This window comes from Anguilla anguilla, chromosome 10 (assembly GCF_013347855.1).
Source record: "Anguilla anguilla isolate fAngAng1 chromosome 10, fAngAng1.pri, whole genome shotgun sequence".
Classification (NCBI taxonomy): domain Eukaryota; kingdom Metazoa; phylum Chordata; class Actinopteri; order Anguilliformes; family Anguillidae; genus Anguilla; species Anguilla anguilla.
Window position 1 is genome coordinate 45,032,373 of NC_049210.1, and position 23,257 is coordinate 45,055,629.

A 23,257-nucleotide genomic window follows, 5' to 3' on the forward strand; every position below is an offset into this window, starting at 1 on the left:
TGGCTTCCCCCCCCCCCCCCCCCCCCCCGACTCGCAGACCAGAGGGATAGGGCTAGGCTAATACAGCCTTCCATCATCCCATTATTTTCAACTGAAGTGGAATCTGGTGTTTTTACTGCTACTTCACTGCATTTCATGGAGAAAAAAAAGGAAACCGTTGGAGAAAAAAGCGTATTTACATTTCCTGCTATCAGGTGCAATGGTGTCTAACTGCAAGATACATTAGGCGTCATTCATGATTGATAATGACTCATGTTTATATAAATATTCATTATGAATGAAAAGGATGCTAATTTCTGGCCAGCTCTAATGAAGTCTTAAGTCAATGACACTGTATTCCTTGAGAACGATCCAACTTTTAAAATAACAACACAGTAATTTAAAGACCACTTTTCTTCAGGGGTTTGCCAGAGAAATAATATACTTTCTGTTTTCATAAGAGTAAAACTGTTGTTTGCCTTTCAGTGTAATATGCACTTTACACTGTATTATTACATTTTTATTTGTTTTTTGTTCCATTGTACCGTACATGAGTATCACTTATATGTTTAACCGCAGCAGGTGTTGTCACACTTAATGGGCTGTGCACAGCATGGACCTTTTTCGCAGAACGGTGTTCGTTTCGTTTTTTTTTTTGTTTTTATCGAGCCATTTTCTCTTTTTCTTCCGGGACGCTGTAAAGTCAGTTATTTGCGACGGTTTTGTAGCACTTGCCCAAGCGTGCTCGCCCGAGCGTCTGAAGAACTCACGCCTGCGACAGATGGGGTTGAAGACACTCTGTGCGGTCGTAGATTATCCTCTCTGAAGGACTTCCCTCTCCTTCCTGTGGGTATAAATTGTGTGTTAGAAATGATTCAAGGTGGGAACACACCACTATTTTTGTGAAGTGATCAATCGCGCCATTCGGTGATGGAGGGGACAGTCGCAAAAGTGACTCAGTGACGTCTCTGCCAGGGCCTTGGACCGAAAGGCCCATGTGTTGTTGTCAGTGGGAGGATATTTCCTACCGTTAAGTGTAAATTAAGTCACATCTTTACAACTGGGAATGAATAAGAGCTTGTAATTGCAGGGTTTTTACCAAATTTTTAAAAAGCAACTCTGTTATTAATGTAAGACCTCTCTTTGTTGTGTCTTTCTTTTTTTGTAGAGCAGGTTAAACAATGAAAAAAGAACACTATAATTCAAAGCTTGTGAAAATGAAAAAAAAAAGAACTGGCAAAAGTCATTGTATGTAGGCTACAGATCTGAGGAGGAAGTCATGTTGGAGGTCTTCTGTTTTGCAAATATGACACATTTTTATTTAATGCGCAGAACGTCAAAGGCTGAAAACCGGCCTTTGTTCATCTTGTTTGCCTCGGCTTTCGCTGCGATGCCTGTGTTTATCTCGACGGTAGTGCTTTAATCAGAAGCATAAGGGTCTGGCCTTTGCTTTTTTTTTGTCAACAAAAACCTAAGCCCACCTCTTCCTTTCTGGTACTTTCCCGGCATGAAAGGAAAGTGCCATTAAAGTTACGACAAAAAAAAGTGGCTGCCTTTTTTTTTGTCACAAGAGAAATTAAGCCCAGACAGCTTAGATTTGAATTATCCTCAAAGATGTGTTTTTCTCTCTGCTTGCCTTCAGTCTGCTGCTGAGATTGAATTTGATGTGGTAGATTTGGAGGTTTTGGCTCAGATATCTGGTTAGAAGTTTGAGACTAACAAGGACAAAGAGGCCATAACTCCTCTGTGGAAAGTGCTCGGTCACTTTTGTGTTTTATACTGTTGCCTCGTTTAGAGTTATAGCTGGTTTGTTGACGTCTGAGTGTGTGTGTGTGTGTGTGTGTGTGTGTGTGTGGGGCAGGGGATGAGGGGGGGAGGAGGGTGTGGAGAAGAATGAACAGCTGAATCTTCAGCCCAGTAAAAGCAGACAGATTTAACGCGAGCCTCACCGCAGTTGGCCTCGGGGTGGTTTGTGGTCTACCTGTTATTGCCGCATTAATTCCTGTGTCTCTGTGTCCTGCTTAAAGCCAGTGTTTTCAAATGCTGCAGTCCAACATAGGGGTCAGCGAGCAATTTTACTGAACATGAGTACCGTGCACAGTATGGTCCTGAACCAATACAATTCAGAAAGGTTAAATGTTCTTCTAATTCAGTAACCAGAGAGAATCGTTACCAATGTACAAGTAATGGAATAAGTGGTGAGTACATGATGTAATGCACTGAGTCAGTTCGATTGATAAGTGTCATTTTTCAGCAAATACATGAAGGCATTTAGAAATGGTAAATTATTCAAATCCTGCCAAATCTCTGGTAAATTATCTGTCAAGGCTCCCCATTGCAGTGTTCATCATTTCCTGGCTTGAGATTGCTTGCATCTTCCTTGATTGACAGGTGTGGAAAAGGTTGTTATTTAAATCTGTAACCTCATTCTCTTTGGGGGTCACAGTCTTTTAAGCACTCGCTGGGGGGTTAGGGGGAGGTGGTGGGGGGTGGTGGGGGAGGGTGAGGGCTGGGGGGGTTTCTCATATAATTTCCCAGTCAAAGCCATTAAGAATGGCTGTACTGTAGCACCATAGAGCGCCCCGTCCTATTCAGTGAGCGCTTCAGAAATGAGGCCCGGGTTCTCGCAAGGCATGTTCTCACCGAGCGGGTTCTAAAAGAGCGAGTTCTCACAGAGCGGGTTCTAAAAGAGCGAGTTCTCACAGAGCGGGTTCTAAAAGAGCGAGTTCTCACAGAGCGGGTTCTAAAAGAGCGAGTTCTCGCAGAGCGGGTTCTAAAAGGGCGAGTTCTCACAGAGCGGGTTCTCACAGAGCGGGTTCTAAAAGAGCGAGGTTCTCACAGAACAGGTTCTCACCGAGCGGGTTCTAAAAGAGCGGGTTCTCACAGAGCAGGTTCTAAAAGAGTGGGTTCTCACAGAGCGGGTTCTAAAAGAGCGGGTTCTCACAGAGCAGGTTCTCACGAAAGCGCGGTTCTCCCCCGAAGACGTCGCGCAGCGTCGGAGTCGTGCGGACAGTAATCGCCATGGCACTGTCTGGCCTTTGTCTCGGGTCTGTTTACCTTGGCGACGTTCTCGCTGAAAAACAAAAAAAAAAAAAAAAAAAACGCCCCGACGTTTCCCGCTTATGATCTGGAGAGCCGTCACAGGAAAGGCTTCGCACGAAACGGGCAGCGGTTTTCAAGATGGCCGACGAGTTGCCAGGGTGTGGATGTTTCTCCTCGTGCCTTTTTCACTTCACACACCCGCATCCGCATCCTGCTGGCTGTTACTTAGCCAAAGTCCTGTGAAGTGAAAAGATAATTTAGTTGGCCGCGGTGAGGTGTCACTTGAGGTTTATTGCCTCCGTTTAATTAAGTTACCCCAATAAACGCACAGATGCCCCGCACTTTAATATCCCTCTCTGCATAATGCAGAGGGGTTTTTATTTTATAAGAAATTGTAAAAACAAAAAGGGAACCTAAGGAATAATTGTGATTGCAGATATATAAATGTTTTTATTTACAATGAACACATGATGTGTAATCAGGAGCAGAAAAGGCAGAGACTTTATGAGAGCGTGTTTTCCATAGGCCTACTAATAGGCCTACTCTGTTCTTGTTGGAGACAGCATATGTGGGTGAGATATCAGTGTAGACCTCCATTTACGGCAAGAAGGGATGCAGGATGTATTTTGTCTTTTGAATAGGATGTAATTTGATGTATATTTCACAGGGAAATGAACAGTGACCGAATTATATGCAGTACATGTGAATCGTTAACTCAAAAGGAGATTGAGGAGAACGGAGAGCAGTAAATTCACGTTCATAAACCAACGACAAAAAAAAAAAAAAACACACGACACGATCCTCCGACAGTGGAGCCACGGTAATTACGTCGCTAATTGTTTCGCGAATCGTTAATTTTGGAATGGCCCCCCCCCCCGGCGGCTGAACTGAACCCACGGCCGTGCGCTGGGCCTGAACGTTTGGAGCTCTCCGGAGACGCCAGACCGCCGCGGATTCACAGGGAAGGTTCCAGAAGCGCCTCGGCGATGCGTCTCTCATACGCTCGCTTCGGAAACCGCGCCATCGCTCCCGATGGCGCCCGTCGCCACGCCTCTCCGCTCCGCTCTCGATGGCGGGCGCGTGTGCCCGCCCGGCCCCAGCCCCGCCCCGCCCGCGCGGGTTCGCACCTCCGCGAGAGGAACATGTTCGGGCCCTGACACTGCCGCCCGCGCCAGGTTATTTCCGACCCGCCCCCAGCCCCCCCCCCGTAACCGCGGGAGATGGTGCAAATTACCGCCCTGCCAGTCATCATTGCGCGCGGCTCTGACCCCACCCCCCACCGACCCGCCCCCCGCCCCCCCCGTCGGTGGCCTCCGGGCAGCAAACGGTTAAAGGGGCGCTATGACAGCGGCACCCCGAGCCCGTAGTTATTTAATTAAACCTCTTGCCGTCTCTCCCTCGTTGCGTGGAGTGGATGGATGGGCAGGGCACGCGGATAAATTATTCCCTCTGTAATGATGTACAACTCCCTGGGATTCAGAAACTCACTGTGCACGGGAGAGCCAGAGTCAGAGGCCTCCCCCCGACCCCCTCCTCTCCCCAATCCACCCCCCCGCCCCCCACCCACCCACCCACACACCTGCACACACACACACACACCCAGCACTCTTCTGCCTACTACCGCTAACCATGTTGATGAAATACACCGCTCTATTTTTACATGCCATTTCCCTAAATGCCTTTAGATAACATGTTGATGCAACAGAGCAGGCGATGTAATTAGGATGTTAATGTGTTTATCGATAAGGCCCGAGCCTGTCCCGCTCCTTCGTTCAGTGGCTCTCTATCGCGGCGCAGTGAGCCCGTAATGGGGCCTCGCGGTTACTCACAGGAAGCGCAGTTATTCACAGCTACGCGACCGCGGCGCTGCCCGGCTCTCCGGCACTTCCCCTTTATTTTTAGGACTCGCTGTCGGGCGCTTCCCGGGCCTGTGTTTACACTGACGGCTGCGCCTTCGCCCTTTAAAAAAAAAAAAAAAAAAACCTGTGTTTTTAAAATCGCAAACTAAACAGCTTCCCCGGTTCTCCATTTGTAAAGGTTTTTCTTTCTTCCTTTAAAAAAATTTTTTTTTTTAAATAAAAAACTAGCTTGTGGTGATATTTCAACAAATAACCAGGGGGTGGGCCTTGCCAGGTCTTTTCCCTTTTGGCTGAGTAAAAAAAAATAAATAAATAAAAGAATTCGCACTGAATGTTTACATAATGGTGAGTTATGAATCTTTTCCCAGCAAACGCACACACACACAATCTTTGCATTGCCTGTAATGAGTTTTGGGCCAGGGACCCAGCGTGCGGAAGCGGTTAAGAGTCGGAGCTACTGTAAATCAGCCTGTGTGACGTTTCGCCCGGGCTCCATCACAAAGCCATCTCTATTTCTGACTCCACAGCCTGGATTCAATCAACGTCCGTCCCTGGCTTCGCCTCGCAATTAAATGCAACTGTTGTTTCGACAAATCACAGTTAACTATGGAAAACAAATAGCTTCTTCATAGCATCGAGGGGAAAAAAATAACGGTGGACCCTGTTTATACAGCGTTCCTCTATGTCAGTTCTTCTCGGTGTGAAATGTGCTCGCATAAGAATCCGTGGGTATTTCCTGTGTGTTTGCATAAGCCGTCTGAAAATGACTAAGTAAAGAAAGATTCTCATTTGCTGTCTTCCTACACGTTATCGACCGAACGCTGTCAGGTCACTCAACAAACCCAAGGTAAAAATGATTAACTCTGTATCAGCTGAGCAAAGCTTGTCCTCCAACAGCAACGCGCTTTGGCGTCCGTAGCAACACATTTGGTGAATATTTCCTTTGTCTTTTCAAAGTGGCGCGATTAGAAGTTTTATTTACGAACAAAGTCACCTGACTATTTTATTGAAGCTTGTTTTAGGATTGATAAGCTCGCTTTACGTACACCCCCCCCGGTCTCCATTTGGGAGCTTTTGATTCATATTTAATCCGGGAGGCTATTAAGTGTACGTGGCGGCGTGCTTCAACCCGTCCCCGTGATTCATGGGTTTAGATATTTATGATTTTTCATGCCGTGCCCTACTTGTTAATTAATTTACGTAGTTTCTTTCTCATCCGGTTCCCACGGGCAACTCATAAATGTCAATTTAGACTATAAATCCAGATCCCCTCTTGTGCTGTGTGTGTGTGTGTTTGTGTGTGTGTGTTTGTGGTACAGTGTGTATGAAGTTCATGTGCGACTGAAATGAAGTTTGAATGAACGGGTACTAGGGGTGAAAGACAGCTCCCCTCCTTTAATGGAAGTAGCTGGACCAGTCATTCCTGACAATAGCGTTTTACTCTCGGTTTGCTCTTCCGTCTCAAATCATCCGTTTTCTTCCGTGTTATTCTTTGTTCAGTGGGGTGGTCTGACAAACCTTCTCTGGCCAGATGTCAGTCAATTTGCGAGCGAATTCCTGGCCGGAGATCCGTCGTATGAAGAGCTAGTGGTTGTGGGTGGGCGTTTCGCGAACGCCTCGCGAACAACAGCGTTTCTATTTGGAGCAGTCGTGTTACTCTGGGAATTTCTTTAGGAGGAAAACAGTACGCAGGCACCCTTATATAACGGCGAGGAAAGAAAAGAACGGCACGGAAACGCGAAAGAGAGCCGAATTGATTGTGCAGAAAATGATAAGGTCGAAATAAAGTCGAGCTTGATGATGTCTCTCCATTCAGCTCCTTGTTATTTCAGTCCGGAGCGGAGCGGCGTGTGGAAAGCGTAGGAATTGTCGGGGTCTCCGATCAAGGCCGTTTCCGGGGGTACTTATTTGTGCGCTTCACGCTGTTAAGTGAATCTCGCAGTGAATAGTGTTTTCATTCCATCCCTGAAAGAGATTCCCGAGTGTATGGAAAAGAGCTCTCTTCTCTTCTTCTCTTTTTTTCCCCCCCCTCCTCCTCCTCTGTCCGTTCTGGCACACAACATGGAGGTGGCTGGCCGAATCTGGCTGGGGGGGGAGGGCGGGGGGGCTGGGGGGGTCTGGGGGAGAGAGAAAACAACTTTCCCCTCGTTCCGTAAGAAGAACTGAAAGAGATTTAAATTAAATTCTCCCCCCCCCCCCATAACTGTCTGCCGTCCACCGTCTGGTCTGGGAACAAAAAAAAAGAAAAAAACCGAGTTTGAATTAAACAATCATACTTGATTAAATTACGGCCCGAGCGATTGGTCCGCTGTGATTTATGGGGGCAATTTGTTGCCGAAAACTCCGCCGCGGTCACGAGCCGCCGTGAATTCGGCTTTTTCGGGCCGCCGATAATTCCGCGCGGAGAAGTGCTTCCTGTTTAATAAATTAGGCCTCCGAACCGCCGGGGTCCGGACCCGTAAGCCGTCGCGGGCGGCTGCGTCCGTTGGCGGTGGTCCAGCCCCAAAACCCCCCCCCCCCCTCACCCCCCACCACCCGCCCACCCGCTAAAAACAGAACCGCGCGCCCCTTCTGCGCCGGCAGGTTCATCACGGCAGGTTGCGTTTGAAGCCCTGCCATCGATCCGTGACGCATATCGCCGCCCTAATCCAATTAATTTGCGTGCGTGCGACCGCGGCGGGCTCCGTTTTCTCTTTTCCTCTCTTTTTCTCTTTTATGCGCGGGGCCCTCTGAGTAAAAGGGGAAGGGGTGGAGGACAACGGGGGGGCGTGTGCACCGAGCGAAATGTTTTAACCGTTTTTTTCTTAATCTCCGCGACGCAGGGCGAAGTAACGAAGCGATCCAGGTCGGACGGCGGCGGCGCCACCATGAGGGCCGCGGCCTTGCTGCTGCACTTAGCGCTGCTGCAGCTCGCCAGGGCCGGCTTCCCAGAAGACTCGGAGCCAATCAGCATCTCGCACGGCAACTGTGAGTACCTGGGGCGAGCGAGGAGTGCCTCCCCTGCTCCGAGCGTCTCTCTCTTTCTCCCCCCCCCCTCTCTCTCTCCCTCATTCACTCTCTAGCCCTCTGTCTCTCACTTTCTCCCTCTCTGTCTCATTCACTCTCTCTCGCTCTCGCTCGCTCTCTCTCACTCTCTCTCTCTCGCTCTCTCTCTCTCTCTCTCTCTCTCTCTGTCTCTCCCCCCCTCTCTCACTCACTCTCAACCCCCCCACCCCCCAGTGCTGTTGGAATGTTAAAAAAGGTTTCACGCCCAGAGAGAAAAAGAAAAAAAAAAACCTAAGTTTTAAAAACTTAACTGAAGTTTTTCCTCCCACATCAAAGGGTATAAATCCATAAATGTGCGAGACTTCCCCCCCCCCCGCCCCCACTTTTTTTTTCGTGACCTGATGTGGACCGCAGTCTTGAGCGCGATCACCTTGCGCTTCAACCTGCGCTCACCTCACCTGTGCTCACCTGTGTGAGGCTTCGCTGCGCACGCACAGTGCACATTATAAATAGCATCACGGTGCATGTGACATGAGACGTTCCTCTGGGGAGAGCTTAGTTTTACCACAATAGACGTGGCCTACCAATACACATTTCAGCAACACATTTATGCAGAACATTACTGTGGTATTCTTATTCACATTATTTTGTTATTCTGGGAGTCTTCACTGAATAATTCATGTTATGTATTGTTAGATGACATTCGGTCACACACAAACACACAAATACATATCTGTGTATATATATATACAAACTATGTGCTTAAAAAAATGCTTGTGCTTAAATAGCTTATTCAGTTACAGGAACAAGCACCATTGGGGTTACACTGAGTGCCTCCCAAATCGCACAGGAGCCCTTGGGTCTATTCCCATGAAGTTCACAGGGTGCTGAAAACGAACAGCAGTTGAGACGGGTGTGTGACAGGGCTGGGGCAGCAGAGAGGAGAGGCTGCAGAGCTGTGTATGAGAACCGGGCTCTTCTCTCCCCCCCCCCCCCCCCCCCCCCCACCCCCCGCAGATACGAAGCAGTACCCAGCGTTCGTTGGCCACAAGCCCGGCAGGAACAACACCCAGCGGCACAGACTGGACATCCAGCTGATCATGATCATGAACCGGACTCTCTACATCGCCGCCAGGTCAGTCCTCTTCCTGCCTTCCCCTCCCACCCCCCCCCCCCCCCCCCGCCCCTCCCCGATTTCCTGCACAAGCCCCCTCTCCCTTACATCCCCCACCGACCCCCCCACCCCCCGCCCCCCCATCTCACGTCTCTGACCCCCCCCCCCCCCCCCCCGCTGCCAAGAAAACGCGTTTTTTTTGTGAAGGGGGGGCCGTATTGCGCTCTAACCCCCACAGCCAAAAAACGCGCAGATAAAAGGCGGGGGGCGCTCGGCAGCTCGGCCCGCTTGGGAAGAGGTGTGGGGCGCAGTAAAACCGCCCGGCGAAATGGGGATTGACTGCTCTTACATTCTGCGCCCCATTAAGAAACCGGGGCGCCGGGGGGGCGGCGGGGTGGGTGTGGGGGGGGCAGCTTCGGCTCTTTGGCAGATTTCGCTTCACCCCTGGCGACGGGCTCGAGAGCATTTCAGGCAGTTAGGGTAGGATGTCAACTCTCAGCGTGAGACGAAGCTTCGGAGAGAAGAACCTGCTGCTCTAAACTGCTCCTCCAACACGAGCAGCCGCAAGCAGCGCTTTAAGGAAATCTGCGCAGGACTCCTGCGCCTTTTACATGAAAGGTCTCTCTTTTTTGGAAACGGCACTTCTTGTCATTTTTATACACTTTAAAAAGTGCGTCTTGGCAAGCTCTCGTGCAATATTTATTAGGCCGAGGCTGCAACCAATAGTGAGTTAGCCTTTCTTTTTTTTTGGGGGGGGGGGGGGCAGACTTTTTTTTAGTCAGTAAAGCTTCTTTATGTACGTCGGCGCTTTCATTTTAACAGAGCAGAGCAGTGATAACATGGTCACAAGATGAAGACGGGGGCTTCTTTTCCCCCTGTTAGTGGGGTGGGGGCCTGATTAATGCTCAGTGCATAGGCCCCCTTTTCCCTGTGTAAGCAGAAGCACTATCACACTTCTGTGGACAACACCCTGATTTATAGTCATCTGCTTCGCTTTCTGACCCACGGACAGAGCCAGCGAGGGCACAACTCTGAGCAGGCCGCTTGTTCTCTTCTGCTTATCTGCAGTTTAGCCACCATGTACTACGTCGCTGTTGACGTCATGTGTCACATGATCACACTTCTGCGGACAACACCCTGATTTACAGGCTTCTGCTTCGCTCTCCGACCCGCGGGCGGAACCAGGGAGGGCGCAACTTTGAGCAGGCCGCTTGTTCTCTTCTGCAGTTTAGCCAACACGCACTGTTGATGTCATGAGTCACATGATCACCCCCCCCCCGACTCCCAGCAGCGGGGGGACGGGGTTCGACAGAACGGAGAACAACAAAACGCGGTGTTTTGTCGGCGTCTGCGTGTGGTTGCCACGCGAGGGCCGTAACCGAGGGCCGTAACCGGGGGGCCGTAACCGAGGGACGTTTTTGACTGGAACTGACGTTCGGCGGATGAGATGGCGGCGCGCGTAATCACGACCGCAGGGGGGGGGGCGCTGCTAATTTAATCAGCGTTTTATTAAAATGTAACACCGCTGTGGGGACTCAGAGATCCATTCTCAACACCTGGTTATTCGGATAATTCAATTCTATCGAGTTTTTATTCGCTGGCGTCCCAACGAGCGCGAGCGTTGCGCGTTCAGAGTTCCCGGTAAACAAATTCAGCGGACGTCGCTGCGGTTGTTGCGGCCGCCTGTGTATTTGATTGGGGGCCTAAATAATTAATTTATTCATTCAATATGTAAAAAAAGAAATTTACATACAAATAAAAATGTGTGTATGAGTGATGATCCTGTTTCTTGGCTGACTACGTGTTGTTTTGATTCAGCTGGCTGCGGCTGTTGGACCGCTTTCACGTTAGCTGCGTGACTAAAACATTTTTTAATCTACTTCCTGTTAATCCACTTCCTTATCTAAACCTAACACTGCTGCGGAATACCTTAAGAGCCTACTGTTCAATGCCCAAAATAACTGGCTCTTAAATAGAATAGGAAAAGGTTTCTCGGCTTTTTTGCCTACTGGGTACATCTCTGGTTATTGAGCAGTAAAGTGGTTTGACTCCACAAGTCACCACAGTGCAGTTAGAGTTTAGCGTACATCTGTTCTTTGCATTGGGCTGTGGGGGGGGGGGGGGGGGGAGGGTTAGGGGTGGGCGTTGTCTGGGAAAAGGAAGAGGGCTGTGGAAACAAATTAGCCTTTGCCATAAAAAGCAGTAAAAAAAGAAAAGCAAGGGGCAGTTCTGCAGGTTTTCAAAGTGGCGACTCGTAAAAAGGGCCGGAATTGTGTCACAGTGGTGGGGGGGGGGGTGGCGGGGGGGGGCTGAGGCGGGGCAGGGGCCAGTCTGTTGACCCTGTGTGGGGAGGTACCTGGTCAATGGCTGTCGCACCCCTTGTGAACAGGCGGCGCACGAGTGTCCAGATGGGGGGTGATTTATGATTGGTTGAGACGCGTACGCGGTGCCATGTGCGGAGCCTGATCTCCGCTGGAGCGGCATCGGCTCAGGAAGGCGCGGGCCCGCGCAGATGGTCTCCGGATTCCAATTCCAACCGCAAACGCTGCCCGAGCCCATTTTGTGAATGGCGCAGGTCCCTCTGGCTCAGCCGATCTGCCCCCCTAGCCTATCCCACAAGCCCCTGTTAACAGTAGGATGCACAGATACACAGATAACACTGTAAATAGACCTCATTTGGCTGCTATTTTGAGACACACACACAAAAAAAAAGATAAGATAATCATACTTATTGGCATCAGTGGATACCTCAACAGATGCAGTAAATAAGCCTTTGTGTGAGACAGTAATTACGCGCAGAAATATTGAAATATTAATGAGGTCGTAATCTTTCGTCACTCCCAGCTTCTGTTGTCGTGATTCTAAAAATACGTGCGCAGCCAGGACTGTGGTTCGGTGGCAAAACATTGGGCGTTTGTCAATGGGATTGTTCAATGGCTTTATCCTTCCTATTGAATCACTGGTTGTTTGCTCATTCCTGCAGTGACAAGGAAGCAGGCATTTACGGCAAGCCTCGTGCCCTTCTGTCGCTTATTGACTGAGCTTCACACAGTCTGTGCTTCCTGTCGAGCAACAAAAGTGTAAATGAAATTATTTCACCAAAAAAAAAAAAGAGTTTTTTTACAATCACTTGAGCACACATTTTGAAACCATTAGCACGTTATCCACAACTCTTAACGCAAAAACCTTGGCAAAAAAAAAGAAAAGAAAAAGAAGAAAAAGAAAAAAGATGAGAACATTTGCATTGAGTAATGAAACCGTGGAGAGGGTGATTGAGTTTCCCGTGCGGTGCTTTTGACTCGACGCGACTCCAAACGGAAGCGCGCTTCGCCCCTCGTGGGCACCGACCGCGACCTTTCCGTTTCCACGCCAACCGCTTTGTTGTGAAGTCGCAAACGAGAGAGCGGCGGCGGAGATCCCGGGTCGGCGTGCGTCGAGCGTGCTCGCCGTTTGGGCTTTGGGGGCGGGGTTTCCAGGCCTGTGGGTGGTTGGACCGCGCCTGTTCCGCGATGGCGGGGTGCCCCTCCCTGCGTTTTCCACGACGGGGGGAGGGGGTGGGGCCTCGCGCCCGGTTCTGCCCCCCCGATGCCCGCGGCTCAGTGCCGCTAAGCCGCCGCCCCTAAGCCTGCCTGCTGGGAGCTCCTCTGGCCCATGCCAGCCTGCCTGCGGGCACTGCCAGGTCACCCCTGGCGTGCGGGGGCATTGTCGACATTCTCTGCCCCGGCTCCCGCTCGCCATGGCAACCTCACCCGCCCCTCGTTCCCGTGCCTTGATTGAGGGTGGGAATCGGGAAAAACGGGGGGCGGGGGGGCGGGGGGGGTGGGATTAAGAGAGGGAGGCACCCCGCGCGGCTCCTGGCTGTGGCGAAAACCCGGACCGGCTCGGACCCGCGCGCGGGATCCGGTCATCGCGGCGGAAGCGGATCCCGCTAACGCTCGCTAGCGACGCGCTGGGTAGCGCTTCCCACGCCTCTCCAGCGCTGCTCGCCAGCGTCGCCCACCGCGGTGACAGGCCTTCACCGAAACACAGTCCACCGAAAAAAAACTAATGACAAGAAAACCCACCGTGAACACCCCCCCCCCCCACCCCAGCACCATACCCACACTTCCTACGACTGTCATCGTCATCGTAATGCTCAGGAATAATGGCATCCATTTGGGTCTCGCCAAATCACTTCACTAATTGTGTGTGTGTGTGTGTGTGTGTGTGTGTGTGTGTGTGTGTGTGTGGGCTGAGTGTGTTCTCGAAGCAAACAATGTACAATGCCCCCCAGCCACACATGATCCAGTTATGAAGTGGGCTGTACATAGAAGTGGCGGGCGGGGGGGTGGGGGGGGGCACTCCATTTGCAGGCGGGAGGTATGGGGGAGCATACTAATGACCCACCCCCCCTGCTTTCTGCCGTCCGAGAGGGAGATTGTTTTACAAAAGGGCCCCCAGATGGCCCGGGCCGGCCTGCGGTCGCCCCGAAGCAGAAGCGGGGTGCTATGAAAACTGAATTTTTTTCGGCACAAAGGCTTTCTGTGTGCGCGGCCGACGCCTGGGCCTCCTCCCCCCGCCTCCCCCCACCCCCCCGCCCAGAACCCCGCAGCAACCCGCCATCTTCAGACCCGCGTGGGCGCTCCACGCCGCCCTCGTGACCCGCGACCGCGTTTCCGGAATGTGCCGTTTATTCGTTCGTTATTCCGGAATGCGTCGCTGCTCGCTCAGCTAACGTCGAGTTTTTTGCGTCTGTTGCGTTTTTTTGGCATTGTGATTATTCGGTCCGAGGATCACATCGGGCACACCTTACGAAGCGCTATACTGTACATACGATCAAAAAAAAAAAAAAAAAAAAGCACAAACATGGCACCACAGAGTAGGACAGAGGGCATGCAGCAGCGGTACTGCTGTGGGGGAGTTCATTAACGGTCGTAAACGTGATGAAAATATTCGGGGAGGCGTCTTGTTCTCCGTTTTGTTCACGCTCGATTACCTGAGCGATGACACACGGACAAGCCATCCATTAGCGGGACAGGAGCACTAGCACCTCTGTGTTCAGTCTTTGTGTGTCAGGGCTTTTCTGTTTGCTCGCCCTTCCCAGCGTTGCGTTAAGTGATGCTCGGTTAAAAAAGATCCCATCTTTCAAGACAGCCAGCGAGGGGGGGGTTTGGGGGGGGTGGTGGGGCAGAGTCAGCTGCTTGCATGAACTCTCATTTAGGGCCACAATCATCCTTGGGCCATGGAAATCAAGTTAAAAAAAAAAATGTTTTTTTTTCTATTTTTAATTGCGCAGTACGCTGTACATTCCTGTTCAGGGCCTTAAGAAATCCTAGAGCCAGAATCAGGGAGGGAGGCAGCCGGGGGGTGGGGGGGTGGCGGGGGGGGAGTTTAAGTGAAACACCATGACAGTGTGTCTTGAGTGGCGGGGGGAGGGGGGGGGGGAGCTGGGGAGTCGGGGCAGAACAAGCAGAGGCTTGCACAGACGCCGCCGCCGCAGGTGCAGCCTGTGTTTGACTGGCCCTGTTTACACAGCCTCAGCCCAGGCTCTGTGCCGCCAGGATGTTTGGATGACGCGCCGCCTGGCCGCGTCTTACTCCAGACCCCCCCGTCCCGTCCCGTCCCCCCCCCCCCCCCCCCACCCCACAATCCTCCCATCCCTGGCTTCACCAATCAGGGGACACCGTTGGCGTCTTAGAGGAACGCGCAGACGCGGGTTTGAACCCAAGGAGAGGTCGGGGGGGGGGGGTGGGGTGGGGGGGGAAGCTCGGTCTTTTCTATCTCTCTCTTTTTTTCCGCATGTTTGCTGCCGAGGCGATCTAGGCCAGGCGTCTGCTGAACGGGATTGGGCGCCCGCTCGCGCTGTTTTGATGCAGATAAAATGAGCCTGCCGTCTCCGTGGCGACGCTACGTTCGGCGTTCCCCGTGGCAGGCGGTAGCGGTGCGCGGAGGCGGGACGAGCTCAGACTGAAAGATTTGAGGAAGCTCCTCGGCCTGTTTTACGCACTTTCAAACACGAGGAACACCAGCGACGAGGCGGGAGCAGACGATACGCAGGACAGTTTGACGCCGCTTCGCTAAAATACAGTTCTGTGCACTTCGCTCGTCTCCTCCAATACTGGGACACTGGAAGGAGGGGGGAACAGAAAGATCTGTTTCCGGAGGAGACAAGGTGGTAGCGGAGGAAAGGGGAATACATTTTTTAAATTTTGGGACGCACCTTACTTCATGCAAAATAGCGACCCCTCTGGTCGATCAGGGGACTGCAGTCTGCCTGTATCGAAAGCAGCCCCCGGGGCCTTACACCACTCATATTGCAGCTAGCGCACATTGGGCCTCCTCCCCTTACAAAACGGATGGAAAATATCGCAGCGATGTGATTAGTCTGCAGATTAGAGGGTAAAATTCCTTTCTCAAGGTCCATGACAAAACACGGTGTATTAGGCTGCTGGACTGAACAAAGAACTACCTGTCTGATAACCAGGTGCATTTATGAAAAGCCGTCTGTCAAAAACGAATGTTTCTCACTAGACCAGAGCGCTGATTTTCTACAGGCATCGATGCTTGTAAAAAATGATTGCGTTCAGCCGACAACTTTGATAGCAAAGTGCACTTTGGTATGAATGTTTTATCCTGTAAAAGATACCAGAGCCTGAGGAAGCCCGTAAAAAGTGAGTTCCTTTCCGAAATTGCTGCTTCTCTAGACTTTAGTGATTTAGTTAATGAGAATGCAAGTCTCTCTGCAGGTTGCGAGATATAATTAAACTAAAATCTGCGAGAGGCTAGCAGCGCAGTCTGTGATTAAAAACACATTTGCAAGTAATCTTAAACAAATTATACCGTTTAGAGAATTCTGCCCAAAGTCTTCTCCGTCCCCCCCCCTGGCTGTCCCCCCCCCTCTCTGCACGCGAGCGACACCGTCGTCAACGCCGGGACTTCAGAAGAAAAAAAAAGAGGTTTTAGACGTTTAACCCCCGAGTTTATGTTTGCCACATGTTGCTTTACGCGGCGGTAGGAAACCTGCGTTTCCAGCGAAACACAGAGGTTCTGTCTGGGCTCTAATGACTGTTAGTATAAATTTCCTGTGGGTGAACACTGCGCTTAATTGACCTGAACAGCCCGAGAGTGACTTGGCTTCCCCCCCCCCCCCGCCCCTTCCCAGCCCCCCCCCCCACCCGTCCTGCAAACCTTCACTGGCAGACAAAGGGGCCGTTGTTTCCACGGCAGCACTTAAAAGCTTTGTTGGCTGTTTCTGTCTGAGGGGAACAGATAGCACCGATGCATGCTGCTGCGCGTGGTGTTTTTGGAGTGGGGGGGGGGGACGGGGGGGGGGGTGATTATGTGGGACGTGCACCGTTTCGCAGATGAAACGACGCGAAACCTCTAAAAAGCGTTCTAATGTGGGGTCTTTTTGTTCTGTCTGTTTTTCTGCGCTCTCTCTCAGGGATCACATATATGCGGTGGACATGGACACGGCAAACACAGAGGAGATCTTTTTCAGCAAGGTGAGTTGAGTCCGGTTGTGGGGATGAGTCTTTACCTGGCCCCAGATCCGACACCCCCCCCCCCCCCCACCCCCCCCCCCCCCAGCTCGCATCGCATGCTAATTACCTGGCCCCTGCAGAACCCGAGCGGGATCAGGCAGGGGAACCCGAAACGCTCTGACCCCGCCGGACCGCGCTATCCGCCCCAGAATCAGACGTCATGCGGGGGAGGGGCCGGGCTGGGGGGGGAAACCGGAGATTTTTAGGGACAGGAGGAAAGGAAGGCCCCCGGCATCGCCTTTCGCCCCCTGCGCCCAAATCGGGAAAGCGAGACGGAACTCACGCGATAAGGGCCAGTTTGATATCACCGAGGCGGCGATGGCGGTTTTAAAAGTTTCCTTGCGGACAATGCCGGCTTTCCCCACCGGCCTGGGGTTAACTCACACAGATCTACAAAGGGGGAAGGGGGAAGGGGGGGGGGCACAGAGCGGTGGGCCTTTTGCGAAATAGGTTGAATCTTTTTTTTTTTTTTTTAAAGACCGGCCGGTTCCCTGGAGAAATCTGGGCATGAAACTCAAAGCGGATCACGATCGATTTCGATCTCCCTCTCTCCCTCTCTCTCTCTCTCTCTCCCTCTCCCTGCAGAAACTAACATGGAAGTCCAGGCAGGCCGACGTGGACACCTGCAGAATGAAGGGGAAGCACAAGGTACTCTGATTGGCTCCCGCGTCTGTTGGTGGTCTTGGCTCTGATTGGCTCCCGTGCCTATTGATGGTCTTGGCTCTGATTGGCTGCCGGGTCTATTGATGGTCTTGGCTCCGCACCAGCGTGCTGTCCGTATGTGTTCAGTGTAGCGTATCACCCTGAATTACTGAGGGGAGACCACTGATTCAGCCTTACGATGGGATTCACTGCGCTGCTACACAGGAGAGTGAACCAGGCCATTGGATGACACGAGGGAAAAAAATGTTTTTATGTGTACAGAATGTGAGTTCAGTAGAGTAAATGTGACGGATAAAAGCTGGTGTTTGTATCAGTGAGTGATCATCCTCAAATATGCATGTGGCCCATTTGTGTGATGAGTTGAGTTGTGTGTGTGTGTGTGTGTGTGTGCGTATGGTGCACGTGTGTGTGTGTGTGTGGTACACGTGTGGTGCACGTGTGTGTGTGTGTGTGTGTTCGTATATGTATGTATCATAATAGAAGGAACAGGCTAAGATTTCCAAGACTGATTCTGTTTACAAAGGATTTTTTTATTGTCAAATATGATCAAGAAATCATAAGCATAATGGGAGCACGCTGAAATATGAGACAGCCTAGAAAACTGCCTCCAAAGTTTTTTTATGAAATTGCTGCAGAAACTCCTTTCAGTGACCTCAGAAAGCAGAAAGAGTTTTCGAACGTCGCAGAGGCCTTCAGACATATCATGCTTTTGCGTCTGCACATTTTCACATAGCTGCTTTAACCATTATTATTATTATTGCACCTATAATCCCTGCCAAACACAGATCGACCTTGTCACAAACGGATAAGATGAGCAGATTTATTTCAGTTTGTTACACATTTACCCCATTTACCCATTTCTTTTAATGTATCATTAAAACTTTTTTCCTATTTTTTTTTTCCCTACAAGGGTTATAGAGGTAATAAGGGGGATATAAAATGCAATATAACTGAAGATAATATCATTAAGGTCACTATATCTTCCTGAATGTTTTCCGTAAGGCCCTTAGTGCTGATGGCAGATGTTAGGCCTCATCTTGCATCATCTGAGCGCGCTCATAAACAGCAAGTGCCTTTCCAGAGATGTGTGCTCCCTAGTTTTTTTTTTTTTTTTTTTTTTACCATTTTGCCATTAACACAACTTTTACGGCTATAATTATGCAAAAGGGGATTTCGCAGGGATACGCGAACAATTACGCTCATTGCCAAGAACGATCCGTCTTTTTTTGCCGACTCGAGTCTTCCGCGTGCCTGTTGAAAGCCTGCTCAGCAGCGCTCAGGACGTCTGAAACGATATCTGCACAGCCACAGGGACTGCAGCAGTCACCACACGCACTGTCTCTTTTTTTCCCCTCTCTCTCTCTCTCTCTCTCTCTCTCTCTCTCCAAAGGACGAGTGTCACAATTTCATCAAGGTCCTCCTGCAGCAGAACAACGACACCCTGTTCGTGTGCGGGACCAACGCGTTCAACCCCTCCTGTCGGACGTACAAGGTAGGCCTCGCGCCTCTCTTTAATCCTAATCCGGAGCCGCCCTCCCTCCCTCCCTCCCTCCCTCCCTCCCTCCCTCCCTAGTCCCTCCCTCCCTCCCTCCCTCCCTCGCTCGCTCGCCCGCTCAGAATTTGCAAGGCGTGCGTAAACTCAAACAAATGTACCGGGGCGCGGAGAGGAAGTGAGTCAGGGAGATCGGGGGGGGGGGGGGTGTGTGCGGAATGTAGGTTGTGAGAATACTATTGATGGATCTCTCCGCAGATCACATGAGCGTGTTTTCGTTCGCGGACGGCGGTCGGAAGCCGCTGATTTACAGGGCGAGTAATCTGAACGGGCGTGGAGGCCGAACGCGGGCCCGAGAGGAATGGATGTGTAATTCAGCAAGAACGCCAGCTCTGTTATCTCCCCCACATTCTTTATTTATTTATTCTTTCTTTCTTTCTTTCCGTTCGTGGAAGTGCGCGTTACGATTCCTCAGGGTTGCGTGGCGTTCCTAAAGCTTGCAAGAAAATGTTTATCGTCTTGCTTTAAAAAAAAAAAAAAGAAAAGCGTCTTTAGTGCGGATGCTTCTTATAGGCTGCAGCCGGGGAAATGAAGAAGGTCTTCATTAAGGGGGTATGAGCCGCGCCGGCACAGCGGTGTTTGAAGACGGCGTTCCATATGGCGGTCTGCGCAATAAGCTGTCATGTGACCTAACGTGGAGCGGTATTTATAGCCGTTGTTAGAATCGCGGGCCGTACCTTTGTCTGATGATCAAACAAGGCTAACGTGCAAAAACGTAAACGCTGGGAGCAACAGACGTCTCTGCTCCCTGCCGTCGAGCGTCGGGCGTCGTGCGGGAGAATATTCCGGAGGGACCGGCCAGGTGGGGGTGGGGGTGGGGGGGTGGGGGTGGGGCGAGGCACGGCTTGTTTCACAACAAGACGCCTCTGATGACATCGTCAGACAGTCAGCGCGTCGCTAACGCGGCTGCGCTAGCCAGCCGCTAACGGCCGCTAACGTCCGCGCACGTTCGAGCCGCCGCCGCCATGGGCGCCACGGAGACCGTACACGCTGCCCGGAGGCGCGGAGGTGAAGTGCGCTGGCGGGGCTTTTGGCAGTCGTCCCCCCCACCCCCATCCCCCATACCCCAAATCCCCCAAATCCCCCAATCGCCCAATCCCCCGCCACCACTCCCCCCCCCCGCCACCCGCGTCCCCACCGCGGCCCTGAGGAAAGTCCCCCGGGCTTACCGGCTGTGCGCTGGCGTTGGGGGGGGGGGGGTCGGGGTTTGGGGGGTTTGGGGGGTTTGTGGGGGGGGGGTGGGGGTGGGGGGGCGCATGTGCGCAGCCACCTTGGCCACGTCTCGCCTCTCCATCTCCCCGGTGTGACAGGCTTGAAAGGAGCTTCTGTTTCGGGGCCAAACTCATCCCACATTAATCAGGCCCGTTTGGGGGAGGAGAGTGAGGGGGAGTCGGGGGCCCGTACAAATGTTCCTGTCGACGGCGTCTTCTTCCCCTCACACACACACTCACACTCACACACACACACTCTCTCTCGCACACTCTCACACCCACACACACACTCTCTCTCGCACACTCTCACACCCACACACACACATACTCTCTCTCTCTCACACACACACATACACACACTCTCTTTCTCACACACACATACTCTCTCTCTCACACACACACACACATACACACACACACACTCTCTCTCGCACACTCTCACACCCACACACACACATACTCTCTCTCTCTCACACACATACACACACATACTCTCTCTCTCACACACACACACACACACACACACACACTCTCTCTCGCACACTCTCACACCCACACACACACATACTCTCTCTCTCTCACACACATACACTCTCACACACTCTCTCTCGCACACTCTCACACCCACACACTCCCACTCTCACACCCACACACACACATACTCTCTCTCTCACACACTCTCACATCCAGACACACTTTCTCTCACACACACACACACACACACACACTCTCACACACTCTGTCTCACACACTCCCACACTCACTCACACACACACACCCTCACATACACACTCTTTCTCTCTCACACACACCCACACAAACACACTCTCTCACACACACACACACACACACACACACACACACTCTCTCACACACATACACACACTCTCACACACACACACACACACACACACACACTCCCCGCCCCTCCTGTATGGCCGGCTCCAGTCTGCTCCGACTCCAGTGTTGACGGGTGTCTCAGACAGACGCCTCTCCAGTCTCAGCCCGGTCCCTGAGTGGGGCGCCCCCCCCCACCCCCACCCCCACCCCCCGGCTGCCTGATATACGGCTGCTGCGGATTACATCACCTGTTGCCGGGCGGAACAGGGGAGAGCCGCCACCGCCGCCGCCGAGAGGCGCAGGTGATATGGATTGGCAGTGTGTCCCTGCCTAATTACCGCGGATCGCCTGTCAGCAGACGCGCCCAAGCTGAGGTGTGAGGGATTCGGTGTGCGGCCAGGACCCTTTCACCACAAGCCCAGCCGCGTGCGGGTGACAGTTTGTACCGCGGCTCCCCTCCCAACTGCCATTTTAAAAAAAATATTTTTGACCAATTAATTCATTCGAAAAACAAATATTTATCGCGCCTGCGTTCGTACCGTCGTTCTGTTTCGTCTATTCGAGACGGCCTACGTTCGCGAAGGCACGTACTTTAAAAACAAACAGCAGGGTTTTGTTTTCAGAAAAAGAATAAATAGATAAATGAAATGACAATAGGAGCAGTGTTCTTCCTCCTGGTGCTGGCCGTTTGATACGGGGGTCGGCCTCGTATATCTCCCCCGATTGTGTGGGAGAGTCTCTTCCTCCCATTCAGGGCGCAGGAATAGATCACTGACAGGGAGCCAAACGCTCCGAGCGCTGAGTTCATCGCCACGGTGAGGCGGGGAGAAGCGGGGGGCCTCTCACGGAAACGGGGGGGGGGGGGGGGGAGGAGGAGGAGGCCTCCGTCTGGGGGAAAGGAAGGCGTGAGCCTCCGTTCTTCTGGCGCTCTCCGTCCCTCGCGCTCTTCATCCCGCTCTTCGTCGTTTTCCGATAATTGCGGCTTTCTCACCTGCGAATTCGGCGGGAGAATCGAGCCGCCGTTGCGGGCGCGGGTCGTCTCATTCCAGACTTCCAGATCCTTTTTTTTTTCTTTTCTTCCTTCGTTCTTCCCCCGTCAGTCACGCTCCGCCCTGGGTGAACGCTGCTTTGACCTTTTTGGCGAGCAGATGATCTCCATTTCCGCCCCGGGTCGGGAATAGAAAACAGAATTCCTTGTTCAGGAGCCCAGAAGGGCAGGATAAGCTCTTATAATTCCGGGAAATCTGCCAGCTTTGTGAAAAAGAAAAAAAACAAAAAAAAAAAAAACTCAGAATTAATTTAGAATGTGACCAGATTTGGGGAGCAGTGACACCCCCCCCCCAGTCCTCACCCCCCCCTGCCCCCACCGCCACCCCCTGATACTGCTCCCTCCTTTGAAGTGCGTTGGGCTGGAGAGCAGGGCGGAGCAGCAGGACTGTGAGACCTGGCAGGAGGGGACGCGCCCGTCTGTCGTCCAGCTGAACGACGGCGGCGGCGGCGATTTTAGCAGCGCGAGAGAGGGAATGGCGGTTTCGCGGCGGCGTGGGCACCTCGCGGGCGCGGTTCCGTCTGCCCTGACTCACGCTCCTCTCCCCCCCCCCCCCCCCCCCCCGCCCTGCAGATGGACACCCTGGACGCCCTCAGTGAAGAGATCAGCGGGATGGCGCGCTGCCCTTACGATGCCAAGCACGCCAACGTGGCCCTGTTCGCTGGTGAGGCCCCGACACACATACCCACGCACGTTTCCACGCCACGCCTTCGCCAGCCTAGCGCCCGTCCCACTGCATTATCCTCTAATGTCACGTGGTATAGATGAGCGAGTCATGAGTAACATTATGAAACAGAGAGGGCCAGAGAGGTTAGAATTGCGCAATTGTTGTGTGGAGGCCACAGGAGTGCACTCTTTCCCAACTTAACCCTTTGAAGTGCGGGTCTTTTGGAATTTTTTTGTTTCTTCAAAATTCCAAGTCAGTGTTCTAGAACTCCACTGCTTTCAGTTACCAGTAGGATTGTGACATCAGCATTAGAATGTTCTGTTAAGAGCATTCTAATGACACATTTGTGATCGTACACCTCAGTATAAGGGGTTACAGGTTGTGGGTCCAAATCTTTTAGTGTTGAGCAGTATTGTACTTATACTGTTGAGCATGGTGCTTGCCTAAATCTCTCTGACCAAAAAAAAAAACCCCTTAACAGCTGTGTTTACAGCAACGCAAGTCATCCAAGATGGTCTAAGTAGTAGTACAAGCAAAGACTAACGGCTTAAATTACAACACCGCTGTTTGAGAAAGCAGCCGGTGGGTGCCACGCGGCGGCCTGCGGTGGGCACAGGGTTCGAGCGCCAGCGCGCGCGTTTGATGTTCGGTGGCAGGGGGGGGGGCGAGATCCCGCCGCGGGGCGACAGCGTTTTCTGGCTACACCCCCGTCCCCCATCCCCCCGCCCGGCTCCGCCACACGGACATGTGTCAGGGCAGCAGCTGCCGCTCGCT

General features: G+C 52.2%; 1 protein-coding gene across 3 annotated transcripts in view; it reads left to right on the top strand.

Moving 5' to 3' along the window:
- The window catches only part of sema6a (sema domain, transmembrane domain (TM), and cytoplasmic domain, (semaphorin) 6A), a 90,314-nt gene that overhangs the window by 32,949 nt on the left and 34,108 nt on the right, over positions 1–23,257 (top strand). For all 3 annotated transcript variants that reach the window (XM_035378666.1, XM_035378667.1, XM_035378668.1), the window contains exons 3-8: positions 7,703–7,847; positions 8,883–9,000; positions 16,403–16,463; positions 17,088–17,150; positions 18,556–18,657; positions 22,390–22,480. In XM_035378666.1, the coding sequence (XP_035234557.1) occupies positions 7,748–7,847; positions 8,883–9,000; positions 16,403–16,463; positions 17,088–17,150; positions 18,556–18,657; positions 22,390–22,480 (535 nt within the window). In that variant the 5' untranslated portion in view covers positions 7,703–7,747. The remainder of the gene's footprint in view (positions 1–7,702; positions 7,848–8,882; positions 9,001–16,402; positions 16,464–17,087; positions 17,151–18,555; positions 18,658–22,389; positions 22,481–23,257) is intronic.